Here is a 24,904-nt window from a genome sequence, read left to right as displayed (position 1 = left end):
ATTTAATTAGCTGAAGCAGAGAGGCACGATGCATGTGTATTGGCTCAGGTTTGAGGAGCTGAAATCGTTAATGCTCAACCGGAAGCCATATATAGCAGAGGGATATTTCGTATTGAGCTTCATTAGCGGTTTGAGCAATGATCTTAGATCTATGGTGAAGATGATGAGGCCTCAGACAATACAGAAGGCTGTGGAGGATGCCTTGTTGCAGGAACTAACAGTTGAGGGCTTGATGAGAAAACGGAGCCCAAGGAAAAGGAGGTGTTTACGGAGTAAATTCCCTAGGAGGGAAGGTGCAGGGGAATGAGATAGTTAGATTCGAGACAAGATCTAAATTTCCAGTAAACCCTTCCCCGGGGCAACAAGGAGTTGGGCAGTGGGAACACCGGAGGCCAGTAGGGTTATGCTACTGGTGGGAGATAATACCTTCCGTGGCACTAGTGCAAGAGGCAACTTCTCTTGCTAGGAGGGGGGGGGGGGGGGGGGAGATTGACGAAGATGCATAAGGAGACATAGTAGCCATAGCTGATGAATTAGAAGAAGAAGACAATGGGGTTATTTCGTTGCATGCAATTAAGGGGATGGCAGGCAGCAAGATCATTAAGGTGGAGGGAAAGTCTCAAGAGAGCACTCTCATGGTGCTGATTGATAGTGGGAGTACCCACAGTTTCATTGATGAGGGAATCGCCAGGAAGTTGAATTGTGAACTATCTAATACTCAATCACTCTCGGTGACAATTGCTAACAGGAGTAAGGTCCTAAGCTAGTTGGCTTGCTTGGGATTTTGTTGGACGATGCAGGGGGAGGCTTTTATGGCTGATTAGAGATTGCTAAAACTTGGGGGGTGCCACATAGTTCTAGGGGTCAATTGGATGAAAGGAGTGAGCCTGATTAGTTTTGATTTCAACAAAATGGAGTTGACGTTGGAGAATGAAGGCCGAAGGGTAACCTTACAGGGGAATGTGGAGAATGGAATTTGTAAGATGATCAAGGGCAAGAAGCTTCAGAAGCTGTTCAAGTACAAAATAGCCCAAGTAACCCAGCTATTCTTGATTGAGGCCCGTGAAGAAGAAGAAAATCAAGAGGGGTTGGGAAGACAATGCATGATGCCTAACAACAGTTAGAAACCATTGCCATGGTAGGTACATGAATTGGAATTGCTAGATATATTGCTGATTGAATTCCAAGACTTATTTGCAGAACCTAGGGAGCTACCTCCTACCAGACCCTTTGATCATTCTATAAACCTCCAACCCAATTCAGCACCCATTAATGTTAGATCCTATCAATACCCACCAAAACTCAAATCCGAGATTAAGAAAATGGTGAAAGATATGCTAGCCAATTCTATCATTAGGCCCAACAAGAGCCCTTTTGCATCACCCGTCCTTCTAGTTAAAAGGAAGGATGGCACCTGACGCTTTTGCATCGATTATCGTTAGCTTAATACCATCACTATCAAAGATAAATTTCCCATCCCCATTATTGAAGTTCTATTAGATGAACTTAGATATGCTATAATCTTTTCCAAACTTGACTTAAGGTCCCGTTATCATTAGGTCCGGATGAATCCAAATGACTGCCTTCAAAACCCATTATGATCGCTATGAATTCACAGTCATGCCCTTCGAATTGATCAATGCACTAGCCACATTCCAAGCCTTAATGAACCACATATTTGAACCCTATCTTAGAAAGTTTGTGTTGGTGTTTTTGGATGATATTCTAATCTATAGCCCTATAGTTTCTAAACACCTAGACCACCTTAGGGCTTCATTCCAAGTCCTTCAATTCAATCAGCTATACATCAAAAGATCCAAATATGCCTTTGCCCAGTAGATAAAGTGCATGGGGCATATTATTTCTAATGTTGGAGTTAGCACAGATCCAAAGAAAATAGCTGCAATGATTGCTTGGCCGAGACCCACTAGTGTCAAGGCCCTGTGAGGCTTCTTGGGTTTAATCGGATACTACAAACATTTTGTGAGGAATTACGGAGTAATAAGCAAGCCCCTCATGGAATTGTTGAAGAAATATGAGTTCAAGTGGGGATGAGAAGGCTGACAGAGCTTTTGAATAGTTGAAAAAGGCAGTAAGTGAGGTTCCTATCTTGGGACTTCCTGATTTTAACAAGCTGTTTATTTTGGAGACAGATGCTAGTAACACAGGGGTGGGAGCGATCCTAGTTCAAGATGGCTAACCATTAGCCTTTTTAAGTCAAGCATTAGCCCCAAGACACCAAGGCCTCAGCATCTACGACAAGGAGTTACTAGTAGTACTTATGGCAATAGAGAAGTGGAGGCACTACTTAGAAGGAGGACAATTTATATTTAAAATAGATCATGAGAGCCTTAAGTTCCTCCTTTAACAATGGCTGCACACACACCTCCAAAGAAAAGGGATGGCAAAGTTGATGGGTCTCAATTATGTGATCTAATTTAGAAGGGGGAAGGAAAACGTGGCAGCTGATGCCCTCTCACGATGCTTTGAAGAGGGATCAAACGCAGCCATCATTGTAGTGGTACCGGACTGGTATCAAGAAGTGGCTGCTAGTTATGAAATGGGGGAGTGGATACGACAGCTAGTGGAGCAACTAAACATAGATGGAAACAACAGACCAGGGTATACTGTAGAATAGGAGAAAGGGAAGCGGTATTCCCACATGTTTTATTGATATGAATCAGAAATATTTATACAAGTAGTTTCCTAAGAATTCTCCTAAGATTTAGGACTAGATTACATCCCTATTATCTAGATTACAACACTAAAAGATAAATCTAAGAAATAATACAAAGCAAGAAGTAAATAAAACAAAATAAATAGGAAGATGATAATGGATGATTATCTTGGAATCTTCAAAGCCCTGGCCCAGTCCTGTTTTTACTTCTTCAACACTCCCCCTCAAGCTGGGGAATAGATATTAGTCATCCCCAACTTGCTCACTAAGGCTTCAAACTGAGGACTATGGAGACCTTTGGTGAGGACATTTCCCACTTGTTGATTAGATGGAACATAGGTGATTTATAAAATACTTGAGTCCAACTTTTCTTTCAAGAAATGCCTGTCAATCTCTATATGCTTAGTCTTGCCATGTTGAACAGGATTATGAGTTATGCTGATAGCTGATTGATTATCTCCCAACAATTCGATTGGCTTTGTCACTAGAATCTTCAAGTCTTCTAGGATAATCCGAAGCTATAATAGTTTACACACACCCAGGGCCATGGCTCGAAATTCAGCTTCTGCACTTGATCTAGCAACCACCCCTTGCTTCTTACTCCTCCAAGAAATCAAATTTCCTACTAGGAATATGCAATATCCAGTTGTCGATCTCTTGTCCACAAGAGAGCCCTCATTATCAGCATCGGTATATCCTTGGATCCTTAGGTCTCCCCCTGAAGTGAATATAATCCCTTTGCCTGGAGTAGCTTTAAGATAACTTAGAATCTTTCTCACGGCATGCATGTGTTCTTCAGTAGAGTTATGCATAAATTGGCTTACTAGACTGATTGCAAAGGATATGTCAGGCCTAGTATATGAAAGATATATCAATCTCCCTCATAGGCATTGAAATTGTCCTTTATCTACTTCTTTGTTGCTTCCAGTATTAGCCCCCAATTTTATATTTGGATCAACTGGTATTTTTGACCCTTTTCCTCCTAGCAATCTTGTTTCAGAAAGTAGATCAAGTACATATTTTCTTTGGGATAAGAAGATACCTTCCTTTGAGTGCGCTATTTTAATGCCCAAGAAATACCTCAATGGACCAAGGTCTTTTATTTCAAATTCCCAGGCTAGATTTTCCTTAAGACATCCCTGTTCATGTAAATCATTCCCTGTTACCACTATATCATCCACATATACCAGTAGTGCTGTCACCTTATTTCCTGTGTGTTTGATGAATAAAGTCTGGTCCCCTCGACTCTGGTGATACCCCATAGATAATATGGCCTTTGAGAATCTACCAAACCATATATGTGGGGATTGTTTGAGGCCATACAAGGCCTTCTTGAGTTTACACACGTGGTTGGTTCTTATTTGCTCTTGCTTGAATTCGGGTGGTATATCCATGAAGACTTCTTCTTCAAAGTTGCCATGAAAGAATGCATTCTTAACATCAAGTTGTTGTAATTTCCATCCATAGGTAGATGCCAATGCTAAGAGGATTCTAACAGTTGTCGTCCGGGCAACAAGGGCAAATGTTTCCAAATAATCAATGCCATAGGATTGAGTATAGCCCTTGGCAACCAGTCGTGCTTTATACCTGTCAAGTGATCCATCAGATTTGTACTTTAAATTGAAGATCCATCTACATCCCACCGGTTCTACATCCTTTGGTCTAGTTACCAGTTCCCATGTATGGTTCTTTTCTAGTTCCTTCATCTCTTCCATCATGGCTGCTTTCCAGTTGACATCTGTCATGGCTTCCTCTACGGATTTGGGAATAGCAATTGCATCCAAAGAAGTCAAGAAGCTTTTATGGGCAGGTGATAGGCGATGGTAGGATAGTGTTTAGTACATACCCTAACCCTTTTTCGAATAGCAATGGGAAGGTCGAGGTCTGTATGCTCCAAGAACATTGAGTTTGGGTTAGGATTGCTGGATGTGGGGTTCTCACTCGGTGTGCTATCCAAACTCAGGTTCGGAGTTGATGTCAAGTGTGGTTGAGGATCATCAATGGGCTGCTGTCTCTTATAGACATAAGGAGAGCCTTTGTATTTAATAGTATCAACATGTTCAGAACCTTCCTCCTCCCTAGGAGAATTGGGTAAGATTGGAGAGGCAGGAACTGAAGGGTGAGAGAAATCAGTGCCTGATATAGAATAGTGTCGTGAACAGTAGCGGTGAACAGTGCGTCGGTGAGCAGTACGATGAACAGTGTCGTGAACAGTAGCGGTGAGCAGTGTCATGAATAGTAATTACAGCATAATTCTATTTAAGATTATGTCTATTTTAGTCTTTTTTCATGTTAGGATTTGCTATTATGATTGCTTGTTGCTAGGGTAGTATTTAAAGTCTTTTTCTTTTCTCTTAGTGGCAATTTTTCTAATAGAATTCTGGAAATTTCTTTAAACTTTCTGGTGGAATCTAGTTCCCTTTGATTTCTTAGAGATTTCGCTTGAAATCTTTTCTTCTTGCTGCGTCAAGTGGTATCAGAGCACGGTTTCTCCGTCTCCATATCGTTGACTGCTATCTTTCTCCATCAAATCGACCATGGGTGATGAGATTGCTGCCATGAAGGCTGAAATTAATGCCCAAAACCAACGGATTGACAATCTATCCACACAACTTGGAGAGATTCGCCAATTGCTGTTGCAGGTTGTTGGAAATAGCGGAGGAAACGATGTTGGAAACCCTCCACCAGCCAACATTGGCAATCCGCAACGTCCTAACCAAAGGAATCATCGCGATATAAATGCCCATGGTGAGAGACAATGAGGAAACAATAGGCGGCCTGCAATTGAAGACAGTGAATCAGATTTCAGAGAGGATTTTGAGGATCCGCCTCAATACCACAATCGTCAACACCAACACCGAGGCACCTGTGACGACTATAGGATTAAGGCGGATATCCCTCCTTTCTCGGGAAACTTGAGGATTGAAGAGTTCCTTGACTGGATGGTGGAAGTTGAGCGATTTGTGGAGATTATGGAGGTCCCTGAGGAGAAAATCGTTAAGATGGTAGCTTTTCGTTTGAAATCTGCAGCTGCTGTTTGGTGGGATCAGTTGCAGAAAACTCGCCAGAGACAGGGAAAGAATAGGGTTTGAATCTGGAGGAAGATGAAACAACTTATGATGGATCGGTTTTTACTCGCTAACTATGAGCAGATTTTATATCGCATGTATTTGGGATGCACACAGGGCAACCGATCAGTGTCGGACTACACTCATGAGTTCATGAAACTAGCCGAGCGCAACAATTGGACCGAATCTGAAAATCAGAAAGTAGCCAGGTATATTAATGGACTGAAAATTGCTTTACAAGATAAAATTGGGTTGCAGAATCTTTGGACTTTACAGGAAGCCATTAACATGGCATTAAAGGCTGAGATGATTGGAGTTGAGAGAGCGGCGACCAACTATCGTAGGGCTGCCACACCTATTGAACAACCACTAAACAGTGCTATTGACAAAGGAAAAGCGACTGCTAGCTCATCTAGTTCCCAGCACAAGGCTAATATAGAAGAAGGCAACACCAAATTTGCTAATAAAGGAACAGGGCGAGTTCCACCTCAAAGGGAGAATCCGTATGCCAGACCTTCAGTTGATATTTGCTACAGGTGTCAAAAATCTGGACATCGCTCCAATAATTATCCAGAACGAAGACAAGCTAACTTGGTGGAGCATGAGGCGTTTTCAGAGGTAGAAGAAGTGGCGGATGAAGGTGATTATGATGGAGTAGAGTTTGCTGTTGAGGAAGGATTGGAGAGACTAAACTTGGTGCTGCAACGAGTCCTCTTGTCACCAAAAGAAGAGGGACAGAGACATAACATATTCCGTTCGCTTTGTTCCATTAAGAATAAAGTGTGCGAAGTGATTGTGGATAATGGAAGCTGTGAGAACTTTGTATCAAAGAAATTAGTAAGTATGTTACAGCTACCAACTGAGAACCATCCCAATCCATATTCCCTTGGCTGGGTGAAGAGGGGGCCTTCTGTTCATGTTACTGAGACGTGTAAAGTATTGCTCTCCGTTGGAAAACGTTATAAGGATGAGGTGATATGTGATGTCATTGACATGGATGCATGCCATATTCTTTTGGGTTGCCCTTGGCAGTTTGATGTTGACTCTACTTTCCGGGGACGTGACAATGTGGTGTTATTTATGTGGGACAGCTATAAGATCGCTATGGCTCCTCTCAAACAGACGGGAAGTACGAACAAACAAAGGTCAGAAAGTTTTCTTACTCTCATAAGCAGCGAACAAGAAATTGTGAATTTTGCAAGGCACTCTGACTGCATCTGCCCAATAGTGGTAAAAGGGCTTATGGTGGTTGGGAAGGAAGGAGACATGGTTTCAGTTGAAGTACAACAAATATTAAATGATTTTCAGGTTTTGATTTCAGATGAGCTCCCAAATGAATTGCCTCCTATGCGAGATATTCAGCACCAGATTGACCTCATGCCAGGAGCTAGCCTTCCAAATTTGCCTCACTACAGAATGAGTCCGAAAGAGAATGAAATTTTGAGAGAGCAGCTTGAAAACTTATTGAAGAAGGGGTTTATCAGAGAGAGCATGAGTCCTTGTGCAGTCCCCGTTTTGTTGGTGCCTAAGAAAGGAGGGACTTGGCGCATGTGTGTTGATAGTTGCGCCATCAATAAAATAACTGTGAAGTACAGGTTTCCTATTCCACGACTTGAAGACATGCTGGATGTACTTTCGGGGTCTAGTATGTTTACAAAGATAGACCTTCGTAGTGGCTACCACCAAATTCGAATCAAGCTCGGGGACGAGTGGAAGACTGCATTCAAAAGTAAGGAGGGGCTCTACGAATGGTTGGTAATGCCCTTTGGGTTGACCAACGCTCCTAGCACCTTCATGAGATTAATGAACCAGGTACTTAGACCTTTCATTGGCTCTTTTGTTGTTGTGTATTTCGACGATATTCTCATTTACAGCAAGAACAAAGGAGAGCATCTCACCCATTTGAGACAAGTCCTGGACGTGTTGAAAGAAAATCAGCTTTACATCAACCTGAAGAAGTGCACGTTCTGCACCAATAAACTCCTATTCTTGGGCTATGTGGTTGGTGAGGATGGTATACATGTGGATGAAGAGAAGACAAAAGCAATCCGAGATTGGCCGACTCCAAAATCAGTGTCCGATGTGAGAAGCTTCCATGGCTTAGCCACTTTCTATAGGCGATTTGTACGACATTTCAGCACCATAGTGGCACCACTCACTGAATGTCTGAAGAAAGGAAGATTCAGTTGGGGAGAAGACCAAGATAAGAGCTTCGCCCTCATCAAGGAAAAGTTGTGCACTGCCCCAGTACTAGCCTTGCCAAGTTTTGACAAGGTATTCGAGGTTGAATGTGATGCTAGTGGTGTAGGTGTTGGAGCAGTATTCTCTCAATAAAAGAGACCTGTGGCTTTCTTTTCTGAAAAATTGAGTGAGGCCAGACAAAAATGGAGCACTTATGATCAAGAATTCTATGCAGTTGTGAGAGCCTTGAAGCAATGGGAACACTATCTTGTGTAGAAGGAATTTGTGTTGTTCACTGATCACCAAGCCTTAAAGTTTATTAACAGACAGAAGCATGTTAATAAGATGCATGCTAGGTGGGTAGCTTTTCTACAGAAATTTCCTTTTATGCTCAAACACAAATTTGGGAGTTCGAATCAAGTTGCTGATGCCCTTAGCCGAAGAACCTCTCTATTAATCACACTTTCCCAAGAAATTGTGGGATTTGAATGCTTAAAGGAGTTGTATAGAGGTGATGGTCATTTTGGGCAGATTTGGAGCAAGTGTGTGAATCACGAGCCAATGGCAGATTTCCATATCAACGATGGGTATTTGTTTAAGGGCAATCAACTTTGTATTCCTACCTCTTCCTTGCGTGAGAAGTTGATTCGGGACCTACATGGTGGAGGTTTGAGCGAACATTTGGGGCGTGACCAAACCATAGCTACTTTGGAGGAACGATATTACTGGCCTCAGTTGAAGAGGGATGTTGGCAGCATAATCCGAAAATGTTATACGTGCCAAACGGCAAAGGGTCAGGCGAAGGCATATGGCAAGATCTCACAATGGATTTCGTGTTGGGATTACCACGGACTCAAAGAGGAGTTGACTCAGTATTTGTGATAGTCGATAGATTTTCCAAGATGGCTCACTTCATCGCTTGTCGAAAAACTTCTGATGCCTCGAATGTAGCCAAATTGTTTTTCAGGGAGGTTGTTCGCTTGCATGGGGTTCCCAAATCCATTACTTCTGACAGAGATACAAAGTTTTTGGGGCACTTTTGGATTACATTATGGAAATTGTTTGGGACGAAATTAAATAGAAGCAGCACTGCCCATCCTCAAACAGATGGACAGACAGAGGTCACAAATCGTACACTTGGGAATATGATTCGAAGTGTGTGTGGAGACAAACCAAAACAGTGGGATTATGCATTAGCTCAAATTGAGTTCGTGTATAACAGTGCAGTTCACATAGCTACATGTAGATCTCCATTTGCTATCGTGTATACCGAAGTTCCCCATCATGTTGTTGATTTGGCAAAGCTACCTAAGGGTAAGAGTACGAATAAAGCTGCTGAACAGTTGGCTGAAGAAGTGGTTTCTATTCGTGATGAGGTAAGACAAAAGCTGGAAAAGACTAATGCAAAGTATAAGACAACGACCGATTCTCACCGTCGAAATAAGCAGTTTCAGGAGGGCGATTCAGTGATGGTGTTCTTGAGGAAAGAGAGGTTTCCTGCTGGTACCTACAACAAGTTGAAGCCTCGAAAATATGGTCTTTTCAAGGTGCTTAAGCGGATTAACGGACAATGCCTATATCCTTGATTTGCCAGCCTCCATGGGAATTTCTAGTACCTTCAATGTGGCAGACTTGTATGAGTACCATGAAGATTCCGAACCCCTCTATCCAGAATATAACTCGAGGTTGAGTTCCTCAGAGGTGGAAGGGACTGATATAGAACAGTGTCGTGAACAGTAGCAGTGAACAGTGCGGCGGTGAACAGTACGATGAACAATAGCGGTGAGCAGTGTCGTGAACAGTAATTACAGCATAATTCTATTTTAGATTATGTCTATTTTAGTCTTTTTTCATGTTAGGGTTTGCTATTATGATAGCTTGTTGCTAGGGTAGTATTTAAAGTCTTTTTCTTTTCTCTTAGTGGCAGTTTTTCTAATAGAATTCTGGAAATTTCTTTAAACTTTCTGGTGGAATCCAGTTCCCTTTGATTTCTTAGAGATTTCGCTTGAAATCTTTTCTTCTTGCTGCGTCAGTGCCTAATGGTGTTGTTCCAAGGGTAGGGTTAAGATTTTCCCAATCTAGGTCAGGTTGATCAATGATGGCTGGTTTGATTGGGGTAGACTCAAAGAAAGGCTGTGATTCATTGAATGTGACATCCTTAGAGACATATAATTTTCGAGATTTAGGATGATAACACTTATACCCATTTTGAGTAGGAGAATACTCAAGAAACACACATTTAAGAGTTCTAGAGTCCAATTTATCCCTGTGAATTTTAAGAATGTGGACAAAGCAAGCACACCCGAACACCTTTAGGGGCAATAGTGTATGGTGATTTATTTTAGGAAAAAAATGTCATTAACTTTTGGAAAGGACTGAGGCCATTAATAACCCTAGAAGACACCCTATTGATGACATATGTGGCTGTCAGAACTGCTTCCCCCCAAAAATATTTGGGCACATGATGGTGATGAAGGATGCTTCGTGTGACATTGAGAAGATGCCTCATCTTTCTCTCTGCCACCCTATTTTGGTGAGGAGTATCAACACAAGATGACTCATGAATAATTATTTCTTTCTGAAAATAGTTATGCAAGTGGGTGTTAAAATAATCCCGGGCATTGTCAGTGCGAAATCGTTTGATAGGAGTGCCAAATTGGGTATGGATCATTTTACAAAATGAGGGTAACACTGATCCTATGACGGCCTTTTCTTTTAGAAATGCGCATGCAATCATCAATAAATGTAATGAACCACTTTGCTCTAGAATAATTAGGTATTTTGGATGGCCCTCAAACATCAGAATGAACCAAATGGAATGGCATAGAAGCCAATTTATTGCTAATAGAATAAGAAACTTGATGATGCTTTGCAATAATACATTCATCACATTGAAAATTGCTAGGATTTAAGGAATTGAATAAAGACGGAAATATTTGTTTTAACATAATAAATGAGGGATGCCCTAATCTAAAATGATGAAGCCATATAGCAGAAAGGTTAGAGGCAGACTGAGAGGAGGAGTAGGCCAAACTATGTTGCTTCCTCATAGAGCCTTCACCCTTCCTATCCAAGATGTAGAGCCCATTGTGAAACCCAGCCACACGAATCGTCTTCCCCGTGCCCTTGTCTTGAAACTTACACGTGTGGTGAGAAAACAACAAAACAATTTAAATCACTGGTTAGTTTGGTAATAGAGATCAAACTTGTTGTTAGGCTTGGGACATGAAGAACTTGGTTAAGTGGCAGCCAAAAAATTGATGATACTTTGCCTTTTCCTACGATAGGGATAGTAGTACCATCGGCAATTGTGATTTGTTTAGTGGGTCCAAGAGCTTTATATGTTTCAAAAAACTGAATGTTAGGGGTCATATGGTCGGTAGCTCTCGAATCTAGGATTCATATGCTATTCTTATCAGTTTTAGAAGCAATGAAAGACTCAAAGGAAAGGTTACCTTGCTGCACCAAGGAGCATGAGGCTCCATCTTGGAACGTCCGAAGGAAAGCTTTTAGTTTGCCTAATTCCTCTGGATTTAGTTGTGTAGATTCTTCCACTTCTGAAATATCTTTCTTTGTTGCCTCCTCTTCTGGATCTTTGTTAGATAAATAGCCTTGATGCTACCCCATGTTCTTGAATCCTCCTATCCTGCTTAACACGGCCTCCTTTTTATGTAGCTTAAAACAAGTTTCTCTAGTGTGCCTTGCCTTCCTACAAAACGTGCACCACTGTCCATCATGGTTAGAGGTTCGGTTCTGACCCCCAGGTCTATAATCCGACCTTCTAGGAGCCTGGTATGCTGTTTTTCCATATTTGTTGCCACCTCCATCTTGCTTGCTAACCAAGGCCGATCCTTCTGTGCTATGGACATAAAGCATGGCAGATCTTCTATTCTCTTCATTCCTATCAATAGAAAAAACTTCATTTAAATTAGATAACTTATCCTTACCAAGGACTTGTACTTGAACCTGATCAAAGTCGGGATTTAGTCTTGCTAGGAACTCTACTACATGGTCTCGTTAAAAAATTTGATTGAGAGTGGCAATGTCCTCTTGGCATACCATCTTAATGGCTTGATATTGATCAAGCTCTAACCAAAGATCTCTCATCAGATTGTAGTATTTGGTGACAGTTGCATGGCCTTGTTTGGTACCATTGATCTTTGTTTTAACATCAAAGATCACTGATGCATCCCTGACTTGCGAGTAGGTCTTCTGTACGGTCTCCCAAACTTCATGGGTAGTATTAAGGAACATGAAGTTCTTGCTGATCTCCGGCTGCATCGAACTCTACAACCATGACATGATGCGGGAATCTTTCACATCCCATGTATTGAAGCTGGGATCGTTAGCTGCTGGAGGGTTTGTTGATAGGTGGTTGCTTTTTCCTCGCCCTTTAAGAAGTGTCTTGACCAACTAAGACCATTGGAGGAAGTTCCTACCATCTAACCGATAGGATGGATGAATGCCTGGTAACTCTCCAGCAATAAGGGGCTGATCCAATGGAAGGATGTGTCCGGTGGTGACTGTCGGAGTTGGATTTGTTGTTGTTGAAGTGTTTGACATGATGGACGAGGGAAACAGACAATTGAACACAAAGGTACGAACATGAAGGAACACGAACACGAATGATTTTGACACTAGGGATGGGCTTAAAAGACGTTAGAGGATAAATCTGGAAGAGCTAGAAGCGAATGGCCGGCGGACAGGCCTTCACGTGCCGACGCATGGGGTCGAAGCGAGATTGGACAGCGGTGCGTGGCGACGTGTGGGGTTCCGGTCATCGGTGATTTTTTTGGGGCTTGCCGATTTGGAGATAGCGAACCCAATGGTGGTGGTGGTGATACAAGATGATGGCCGGATAAAGAAGTTCCGACTTGAACAGTGCAATGAAGGCACTTTGGACAGAACGAAGTGGCTGTGCAATGAAGGCACTAGGGTTTACTGTATCAACCTATTAACAAGGCTCTGATACCATGGAGAAGAGGAAACGGTATTCCCACACGTTTTATTGATACGAATCAGGAATATTTATACAAATAGTTTCCTAAGAATTCTCCTAAGATTTAGGACTAGATTACATCCCTATTATCTAGATTACAACACTAAAAGATAAATCTAAGAAATAATACAATATAATACAAAGAAAGAAATAAATAAAACAAAATAAATAGAAAGATGATAATGGATGATTATCTTGGAATCTTCAAGGCCCGGCTCGGTCCTGTTTTTATTTCTTCAACATATGCTATGACTAACAGATTACTAAGACACTAGGGCCGCTTGGTGATTGGAGAGTGTGAACCACTAAGGAAGAGAATACTCCAAACTTTACATGAGTCGCCTATAGGGGGGCACTTAGGCATCCAGAATACCTACAGGAAGGTGAATCAGGTATTCTACTGGCCTAATTTGAAGAAATTTGTCATGGAGTTTGTCCTTAATTGTGATTAAGGACTGTATTTTGGTAGTTGTGGATCGGCTCACGAAATTCAGCCATTTCTTAAGCCTTTCTCATCCATTATGTGCCCAAGAAGTAGCCAGACTCTTTGTGGATAAAATTGTTAGTTTACATGGAGTGCCATATACCATTATATCCGACAAAGATAAGGTGTTCACCAGTCTTTTTTGGCAAACATTTATGAAATTCCTAGGGTCCAAGTTACATATGTCTATGGCCTACTATCCAAAAATGGATGACCAATCAGAAAGAGTCAATTAATGCCTAGAAACGTACCTAAGATGCTTCTATTTCTTAAGGCCCAAGGAATGGCACAAATGGCTTGCATTGGCTCAATGGTGGTATAACTCAAGCCACCATAGCTCTATCAACATGACCCCTTTTGAAGCATTGTATGGTTACAAACATAATTTGCTACTGGCAGCCAATGGACCTATTACAGTGGCAACAGTGGATGATTACCTACACCATCGACAACACACCCTGCAGGCTCTCAAAATTGAGCTAGCCAAAGCTTAGAATCAAATGAAGCAGTTGGCAGATCGAAGACCAAGTGGTAGGGAGTTTGAACAAGGAGAACAGATGTACCTGAAACTCAACCCTACTCACCTCAAGTCACTATCGAGGCAAACGGTTTCCAAGCTGAGCCCTAAGTTCTATGGGCCCTATCTCATCATTTCTAGGGTAGGGAAGGTGGCCTACAGGCTACAATTGCCAAATGGAACACATATACACCTAGTGTTCCATGTCTCATTACTCAAAAAATCTGTCGGGAATAATGTGACAAGCCATGCCCTGCCCCCTATGATAGAAGACGAAGAACCTGTAGTGGTCCCGATAGCCATCTTGGATAAGAGGATCCTGTATCAACAAGGCATCCCCTTAACCCAAGTGTTGATGCAGTGATCGATCCTTCATCTGGATAACAACACCTGAGAGTATCTTCCAGATCTCCTTAGACGGTTCCCCAGCTCGACCAACCTATTGCCTATTTCTCGAGGACAAGAAATCATTCAAAGGGGGGGATAACTGTCATGTACCTAGACTACTAGACTGTAATAAGGAAGATATTGTAAGGGCAAGATAGTAATTGAGAAGGTAGTTAGGCGAAACAAGTTGTATGGCTTGTAATCGTTTGTGGCGCGTATTTTTAGTTGTGGAACTCTTTAAAAGCAGAGTCTCAGCTCATTTGAAAGGCATCAAATAACATTTGAATTTCCTTTTTTCTCAATTTTCCTCTGAATTTCTCTCTCCTTCTTCGTTCTTCACACTTAATTCTTCAATTCCCTTCCACCCATCTATAATTCCTGCCTAGTTCTCCTCTAAATAGATGAGAATTCCCTAAGTCAGATCCGTGATCTGACATATTGCTTTCCTATATTTTTAATTTGAAATGGTTGTATACTCCAACAAACTTCTCTCTACATGCTCGACAAATTGTCCTTTAATTTCTTTGAATTTTTTCAATGGTTTAATAATCACATTCCTGTGATGTCTAGAAATACAAGATACCAAGCCTTACTCCCTTCAGATGGGGTTGGTCTTATGGCTTATAGATCACCAATTATATCTATCTATGCCATATCTCTTGTTAAAGTCATTATACCTCTTGTCATGCTTTAAGGGTTTCCCACCAGTCTCTCTTTTACTGTAATCCTCTTTTACTTCATCCACTATCCTTACAAGAGTGTCTATTGATCTTCTTCTCATATAACCATACTATTAATTGCTTTAAATAAATGTATCTTATGCTCAATAATAGCCATTCTAACCTTATTATAGATAACCTTATTTCTAATCGTCATTTCTTGCGTGGTTGTACAACCACCATAACATTCTCATGGTAGATAGAAGGTCAACATCATAGGTGGAGTTGGCTATATAGATTCTAGCTTACTAGCCATCTCTATCTTTGGCCGTATCTTTCTTAAGGTCATTGTGATTCATGCTATGCTTGAAAGTTTCCACCAAGGTTTTTGGGTCTTTCCCTCTCTCTCCCCAAATTTCTTTCATTTTCATCAACTGCTCTTATAAAAGCATTTATTTGTCTTTTTATCACATGACCAAACAATTTTAATTGTGTATCGCCATCTTATCTTCAATAAAAGCCACTTTGTAACTTTGTTATGAATTACCTAATTCTAATTTTGCCATTTCTTGTATGGTCACACATTCACCATAACATCTTTATCTCAATTCATATTTTGTACGTGTTGGGTTTTTATTGTCCAATTAATCATGTCATATTATAGAGCTGGTCTTATAGCCATCCGATAGAATTTCCCTTTAGAACATGATGCCTGCAAATATTTAAAGTTTTCTTCCATATTTCTCTAAGGGCTTGTTTGATTGGTCATATTTTTCATGGTAAATGACCATTTTTCATCTAAATTCTAGTTTTTGAGGCGTTTGATTGGTTATATTTTTCAAGTAAATTAAATTCTAACTTTTGGTCACGTGATGGCCTCTCACTTTTGCTAGAAAAGAAATTCGGGGAGGGGGGGGGGGGGGAGAGAGCAATTTTTTTGGGCTATTCACTTAGTCTTTGACTCCCAACTGTTCTTTCATCCTCGAGGGTTTTTCTCTTCCATTCGGTGCTTGCTCTTGCCATGTCCACCGAAGACGAGCTCTAATTCTGAGTTCCAAACTGTTGTTCATCTTTTGATTTTCGACTTCCCTGAAGATCTGGAATCAGATTTGCAACGAGAGAGGGGCAGCGAGCGAGCGAGAGGCAACGACGGAGTGAGCGAGAGAGAGGCGGCGAGCGAGAGCGATGGTGAGCGGTCGAGGGGTTTGGATTGGGTTTGAAGGGCTCTCTGTCTCCTCCGTTTCCTCTCCATCATCCCCTTCCCCCTTACACGGCTCTAGAACAACCCTAAGACCCGACCCGACCCACAAACAAGCCATTGCTGGTCCTGTTCTTCCACTTTTCTTTCTTTCGCACGTACCAACTCATATTCTTATACTTTCTTATTGGAAGGTAAGTTGACTTTCTTTTGTTTGCGGTAATCATGTGTCTTATTTGGAGCACTTGTTTATGGGATAGATAGGACTGTTACTCCTCTGATAGTCTTGTTGCATTTGTGTCTTCTTGCTTGTGGGATGGATAGAACCATTTCTTCACAAGCACTTCACTTCATTATGGTGTTGTCTGTTTAATTAACTTGTTATTTGTCAAAAAAGAATAATGTAGGATAACGCATAGAGTTGTGATAGCCACGGGGCAGATGATGATAACATGTTCATATGTGCCACTTCTTTTCTTACTATATTCAACAGCCATACCTAGTTCATTTTTTATGCGATTCCATGCATACATTTCATTCATTTGTTGGAATATAGAGATTAGGCTCTTTGCTGAAGAGAGTTACAGAAAATCTGCTAGAATCTATATGAGGATTGGAACTTTTTTTTTTAAAGGAAATATATCTCTACTTCAGCTTTCTGCTCTGTATCTCAATGTTCCCATTCAGCTAGACTTGGCCCTTATAAACAAATATAAAGTGTTTACTTATGCTTGTCATAATTTGGCATTATGAAATTAAGTTTTGTAGAAGTGGCTCTGCATTGGTGAAAGGGCTATACAGAAAGGTTCTCATAAGCTTTTTTTTCTGTGCACCATGCTCATAAGCCTTGTATGGGAGGTTTTAAGATTTGCATAAAAGCAGTGGGAGGTTACTAAAGAAATATGGAGAATCTTTACAAATTATACTCCAAATTTGTATGACTCCTTTAATTTTTCTAGTTTAGTAAATCATTTCAGATTTTAGCTATACAGATTAATTAGGTGAGGGATTTAATGAGGTGAAATAGCAATGATCAGTCAAAGAATACCTGCTAGCTGTAAACGGTTGTGGAGTGTTTGTGTTTTAACTTGTGGGGTCATTGCAAGTTAATCTTAGGGTGCATTTGATTACTAGCATGGAAAGAAAATATTTTCTAGGCAATTGAATTGCTTATAATTAAATTTCAGGAAAAATGTCAATTGAAGGTGTTTGATTGGCTTAATTTTTTACCTAGAAATTGTTATACTTTTCTAACTTTTATTGTTTGATTGCTATTATTTTCCATAGAAATAGTCATTTTTTTTAGTTTTTAGTGTTTGATTGTTATTATTTCCCTTGGAAAATGGACATTTTCCATGGAAAGTGTACCTTTTTTACCTTGAAATTTTTCCATTTTTAGTATTAAATTTTTTATTAATACAATATATTAATAAATTATACACAATTATTTATCAAAATTTTATATTAATGCAATATATATATTGATGTCCAACTGATAAAATTTTATCATTGATGTTAATAAATTATACATAATTATTTATCAATATTTTATATTAATACAATATATATTGATGTCTAAATGATAAAATTTTATCATTAGATGTTGATAAATTATACATAATTATTTATCAAAATTTTAGAATGATGTTTGTAAATTTAAGAAGAATGGAAACAAATATCATTTGAAGTAATCATTGTCTATCGTTTAACAATGTATATAGTCTGAACTCCTCGTGTTGAGGTTGTCAACATCCAAACAAGTTATGAAAATAACATACATGTTACAAAATATATAAAAATACGTAGTTACGTTTTGCTTTACAAGTTAAACAGTGTTTTCAACAAACATACTAAACACCGTCCACTAATTAAGCGGAGGTGGATCATGACCAAGCTTCTCAAAAACCAAATCCCGCATAAATGCTTCATCAGTCAAGCTCATAAAGATTCTAGCAAAACTTTCATTCGCTTGAAATACCTTCATGACTTGCATGATATCATGCTTGTCTATCTTTATGCCTTGTAGTTTTTCTAGAACCAATTGCCAATTGATGCGATTTTATTTATCTAATGTTGCTTGAATCTCCATAGCATTAGCAATTCTATTCGATGATTCGGCAATGCTTGATGGGCAATAATACTCTCATCCATGGGTTGGGTACGTCTATGCCGGCTTTTGTTAGTTCCTCCTTCGACGTTACGCTTAGGAGCATGAATTTCTCTTGGATTTGTATCTTCATTTTGATTATCAACCTCATTCACATTTTCATCCATTACTAATAAAAAAAAAAAAAAAAGAACTTGTTAGAATCTTTTATATAAGGCATATTATGAATAATATATTTTTATTATTTACTTTTAAATACCATGAATGAGAGAGAAATCATCATTACCCGTTACCGAGCGCTCTCCTGTAGTAGCACCATTTCCAAATTTTGGTTTTCCTTAAAAAATTTTGGACCAAATTATGGTTTTCCCTAAAAAATTTTAGACCTAGATATGATGAGTTGGAGGCTATTCTTAGAAATGATGCTGCTACAAGAGAGCGCTCAATAACCAGCAATAACGATTTCTCCCCCATTCATGGTATTTAAAAGTAAATAATAAAAATAATTATTCATAATATGCCATGTATAAAAGATTCTAACAATTTTTATTTATTTATTAGTAATGGATGAAAGTTTGAATGAGGTTGACAGTCAAAATGAAGATACGAATCCAAGCAAAAGTTGTGCTCTAAGCATAACGCCGAAGGAGGAACTAATAAAAGTCGGCGTAGACGTACCCAACCCATGGATGAGAGTATTATTGCCCTATCAAGCATTGTCGAATCGTCGAATAGAATTGCTAATGCTATGGAGACTCAAGCAACATTAGATACACAAAATCACATCAATTGGTTCTAGAAAAACTACAAGACATGAAAATAGACAAGTGTGATATCAAGCAAGTCATGAAGGTATTTCAAGTGGATGAAAGTTTTACTAGAATCTTTATGAGTTTGATTGATGAAGCATTCATGCGGGATTTGGTTTTTGAGAAGCTTGGCTGTGATCCACTTCCGCTTAATTAGTGGATGGTGTTTAGTATGTTTGTTGAAAACACTGTTTAACTTGTAAGACAAAACGTAACTGTGTATTTTTATATATTTTATAACATTTATGTTATCTGCATGACTTGTTTGGATGTTGACAACTTCAACACGAGGAGTTAAGACTATATACATTGTTAAACAATAGATAGTGGTTGCTTCAGATGATATCTGTTTCCATTCTTCTTAAATTTACAAACATCATTCTAAAATTTTGATAAATAATTATGTATAATTTATCAATATCAAATGATAAAATTTTATTAGTTAGACATCAATATATATATTGTATTAATATAAAATATTGATAAATAATTATGTATAATTTATTAAAATCAATGATAAAATTTTATCAGTTGGACATCAATATATATTGTATTAATATAAAATTTTGATAAATAATTGTGTATAATTTATCAAAATGTAATGATAAAATAATTGTGTATAATTTATTAATATAAAATTTAATACTAAAAATGGACAAATTTCAAGGTAAAAAAGGTAAATTTTCCATGGAAAATGTCCATTTTTCAGGGAAAATAATGACAATCAAACACCAAAAGCTAGAAAAAATGACTATTTCTATGGAAAATAATAGCAATCAAACACCAAAAGTTAGAAAAGTATAACAATTTTTAGGTAGAAAATTAAGCCAATCAAATACCTTCAATTGACATTTTCCCTTAAATTTAATTCTAAGCAATTCAATTGCCTAGAAAATATTTTCTTTCCATGCTTGTAATCAAACGCACCCTAAGTTAACAACTTTACTGTCAATTTTATTTGAGAAAGAAGAAAAGAAAGAAAAATTAAGAGAGAACTGAGAAGAAAGAACTGGAGATTTTAAATTCTTAATCAGAATCTCAAATGATAAAATGAGACCAGTTGAGTTTATATACTACTCAACGGAATCTCTAACAAACTAACTGTTACTGACAGCTGGCAGTAACAAACAGCAGGTGACTGCTGTTTGTTAAAACAGAACAAACTAGCCACGTAAGCAACTGAAAATAAAGCTGTCTACTATTAATAACAAAACTGCATCATCTTCTCTTCTGTCCTTTTATTAGTACGCAGCAAGAAAGAAGTAGGACTATCCTTAACATTATTTTGACCATGACGTAAATTTATTAATTTTTCAATCACTATGCATTAGACTTCTATTGCTAATAAGTACCCAGGGTGGCTTTGAGTGCCAATAAAAATTGCTCTTTTTTTCTTGGCAATCATGGTTGTAAACAATAAAAACAGTCTTGGCAGTCATGGTTTTAAACTATATAAATAGCCTCCCTGCACACGAGGGTAAGGCTACTTACATCTCATCCTTGGTCCTTGCAATGGTGGGATCCTTAGGCAATTGAGTTGGCTTCTTTTTTCCCAAGGTCTGTTTTTAGTGGTTCTAGGCTTCATTACCTACTTTGAGAGCACACAGAGTCCCATACTAATTTCTTATAGGTAAAGTGTTACTTTTGTATGGCCGCAAATTGACCACAACCCATGTATTGGCAGTACTCCTTGCACGTATAGGATTATGTGTTACCCTGGACTTACAGATCGTATTGTGAATGGGCAATGTTACATCAGTAGGAAACAGCTGCAGGAAACTTTCAGGCTCAGATTGAGCTAAACTTGATTAATTAAGCTAGCAAGTTAATGTACAATTCTCTGCATTGTACTTTTCATTTTTACATGTGCTTCAAGTTTCTAATTATTTGTATAAAAGTAAAGTTTTACTTTGTGAAAAAAAAAAAAAGAGAGAGTAAAATTTAACCTTGTGAAACTGCATACAAACTCAATGTTGTGTGTTACCCTGGACATACAAATCTTAAAGTAAATGGGGAATGTTATATCAGTAGGACACAGCTGCAGGAACTTTTGAGGCTCAGATTGAGCCTAAACTTCATTAATTAAACAGCAAGTGAATGTACAATTCTCTGGTGCTTCAAGTATCTAATTGTGTGTATAAAAGTCAAGTTTTACTAAGTAAAAAAAAAAGAGAGTATAATTTAACCTTGTGAAACTGCATACAAACTCGTTGTTGAACTAGTATGGCTATTGAAGCTCTGTATGAAAAAAAAATTAATTTAATTTCTTTTTTATCACAAAGAGACTTCAGGCCAATCAAACTTCTTACCTCTTTTAAATGCTTATCTCAGTTGGAGCTAAAGTTGGGACTTGGAGGCACATCATATGCAGATTTTATCCACAGTATGCATCTGCCAATGCAGTTGAGGTATGTTTGTACTGTTCTGGTCTGTGTTTGATCGACAGCTCTTGTACCCAGTCATTTATCAATATGTTTGGCCCTGGATCTGAGTTCAAACTACCTGTTTAGTTTGAATAATTCGCTGGAGAAACTACAAGAAAGATGTATATCCTGTCACTCTCTCCTTTCAGAAAAATAAATAGATAAAAAAAATAAACTATCATTCACAGCATAATAATCATACAGGCATCTGTTGTTGTTCCTTTCATTTGGGCTAATAGAAAAAATGATGTAAAAAATAACTAAGACAAGGAACTGTTAGCTCACCTGTTAATACCATTCAGAAATCAAACTGCACTTTATCTTTGAATAATATCATTCTTTATTGACTGGGTGGCATGGGACTTTTATCTCACCCACAAAAGCCACATTATAAAAGTTTCAACTATCATGGAGGTTTATGTAATTAAATCACATGGTCAAACATGATGAACATGGTATGAACCTGATAAACTTGTAAAACCTAAAAACTTTTATGGCATACTATCCTTGGGATGTCTTTAAGTGCTAAATGGTCTCTAAGATGTGACCCCCCCTTTCCTATTTCTGCTTTGGCTTATCAGAGTATATTAATGGATGGAATCAATTGGAAGAAATGGTCTCATGTAGTTCAACCTTAGTGGTTGAGATCAGAACTCCTTTCCTCCTAAATTTGGGCACTATTCTTATCAATGCATGTGGAATTTGTAATTCGTTTATCAGTTTCTGGAGCTTCTAGAATGTCACATCTAAGATCTTTGTAGTTTGTACAACTTTTCCTGATATCATTTCTTTAACGAATGCAAATAGACCGTTGCTTCTTGTTTGTAATACTTGTAATTACTGGTCCAATTGCAGTCAGGTTGACCCTATTGTAGCATCATTCTCTGGGGGTGCAGTTGGAGTAATCTCAGCTTTGATGGTGGTTGAGATAAATAATGTAAAACAACAGGAGCACAAAAGATGCAAGTATTGTCTTGGAACCGGTATGCATTTAAACAAATCCTCTTGCTTTTAAGGTGTCGCCATCACTTTAATATCCGTTTTTGAATATTCTCTTTATCTAATACTTAATCAATAGCCTGACAAGCTTCAGTTTACCTTATTGGGATTTGAAGAAAAGGTTGAAAATGGTTGTTTTGCTTCAGTTCATTATTCCCATTTTCAAATTTTTATTTCATTTATGTTAAATCTAATTGGTGGGAGTCCAATTCCTTGCGGAAAACCCAAACTGAAAACCACTTCTCTTGGGTGATCTGACTGCTGTTGTGTGATTAGACAACGTTTTGTCCAATTTGAAAGCCTAAGATTATTGTCCTTGCAATGCCTAAGAAGAAGAAAAGTGTCCATGGTACTGTGTATGTTCTTGATCTTAGTTATGTGCACTTTACTTCTGGCAATTTTTGTTAACGTTTTCTTGTGTTTTGTGAGTCAAAGTTAGGTACTTTTTGGAATTTCTAGACACAGATTGTGTTTTTGCTTGCTTCTTTTTTTTTTTTTTTATCTCCTTTTTTAGGCAACTGAACCATACTGAACTTGAAACTCTCCATAGCCTAAACTGCTGGTTCAAGTAATAACATAGGTGAAGTTATTTTCGGCTTTTACTTCTGATCTACAGCTCTAAAATATTCTGTACTAAAGTTTTTCCTGCTTTGGGATATTAATTCTATTAGAATTAGTAGAGTAATCCTCTGTACGTATGCACAGCCCTTTCTTTCTCCACCGAAGAGTTGAGTTCAAGAAGCTTTTTGTTTATTTCTTCTGACAAATGAGATATGATCAGATTACTTTGAAGGTACCAAAGGGGTACCGTCCATTTGCAAAAAGAGGTACAAAAAACCTTTCTTAAGTCGATACTCAAAGGGAATTATATAGTTCAGGTAGTGCTCCAAAGAGGGATCAACTGACAAACCAACCATACAAGTGGGCAACATTTCAATTTGAAAATGGGCTCCTCATAAGCTATGAAAACTCTTCGTTATGCTGCTCCATACATGAAAACATGTGGTACCAATGGAGATAGCCTTTCTCCCTCTCGCACAAGCTTGTTGCTTTTTATGCCAGTGGTGTCTCTCACATACTTAATTGAGATGCCTGAAATTGAAATATCCACTCCATCCAAATTGTTTCAACACAAGAGTCTACAAATAATTTGCAACCGGACAATTTACAAGCAAATGATCAGCTGACTTCCCATTGGCTGCACACATGCAACACCAGCTCACAAGATCAGTGATCTAACTATGAGGTTATCTACAATGAGGATCTTTTCAAGACACTAGCCCATGCAGAAATGCAAACCTTAAAAGGGGCCATAGAAAATCTTTCAAAGAAGAGTAATGTCGCACTCTTCCACAAGAGCCTCATGGAACTAACTTGCTTCTAACTTCCCCAATCTCAAAAACATTCACAAATTGAACTCCAAAATACATTTTCCATCCAAGAAGTTTGACTTCGAAATACTAAAACATTAAATTTTATGCAACATATCATTCAATTTGGAAGCCCAAACCAAATAAGACCTCAAGGAGGTTCATCTCTGCTGTTCTGATTCTCCACGCCTTGACTCAGTAAGCATTCTTGTAATGCCTAAACATGCAAAACAAAGTGGAAATGTATTAGCATTCAGGAGGAAACTAATTTTAACTAACAAATCTAAGAGGAAAGGGAAGAAGAAAGGCAAGGTGATTACCGTGACAAAATTACGAAAAGAAAAAAATATCAACTAAGGGATGATTTCGTCCTATCACGATTTCTCATAAAAGAACAAGAAAAAAAAATGAAACTCTCTGTTTGATCTAGGTTCCAGTAATTATATTTTTTAACTAGAACCTTTAGCAGAAACAAATGAAAGCACTTGAGAAATGCCATCAATCACATCAAATACCTTGTGCACTTCTAGGCTTCTTCAGAATGTTCCGAGTAAGTTCAAGTTGCCCAGGTATCCTATTCAGTTGGAACATAAAGACCAATTTTCCATATGGCCCTCTTTGTTGTTTACAACTAGTCACGATGTATAACCCATCGTAAACATATGCAAAATTTCTCTGACTACTTGTCCCCGGAACATTAGAAGTTTGCAAAGTTTGGTGACCACGAATAACCCTCACTGGTGTTCGTTCATCCATACTGTTCTTCAGTGCAAGGTTACCTCGTCCAAGTTTTTGATCTTTGGGCTTCTTATCGACAACCAACGGATTTCCACCTTGACCAGAATACATGAGAACATCGGCAGATTCTGCATCATTTTCATACTTACCAGAGGCAACAATACTTGTGGCGAGAATCTTCCCATCTTTCTTCATGTAATCTATACCACCTTGAAATTGATGATGAAGCCCAATAATAACAAGTTCTACCCTGAATCGAAACTGGTCACCAACTTCAACACCAGGGAC

The 24,904-nt window shown here is 38.6% G+C and overlaps 1 protein-coding gene across 1 annotated transcript in view; it reads left to right on the top strand.

Annotated features, from left to right (window-relative positions):
* The window catches only part of LOC127810690 (protein ORANGE-GREEN, chloroplastic), a 59,556-nt gene that overhangs the window by 12,170 nt on the left and 22,482 nt on the right, over positions 1 to 24,904 (top strand). The window contains exons 5-6 of the mRNA XM_052350293.1: positions 21,418 to 21,494; positions 22,365 to 22,492. Coding sequence (XP_052206253.1) covers positions 21,418 to 21,494; positions 22,365 to 22,492 — 205 coding nt within the window. The remainder of the gene's footprint in view (positions 1 to 21,417; positions 21,495 to 22,364; positions 22,493 to 24,904) is intronic.

This window comes from Diospyros lotus, chromosome 1 (genome assembly GCF_014633365.1).
Source record: "Diospyros lotus cultivar Yz01 chromosome 1, ASM1463336v1, whole genome shotgun sequence".
Taxonomy (NCBI): Eukaryota; Viridiplantae; Streptophyta; class Magnoliopsida; order Ericales; family Ebenaceae; genus Diospyros; species Diospyros lotus.
This window is presented reverse-complemented; position numbering and strand designations above follow the sequence as displayed.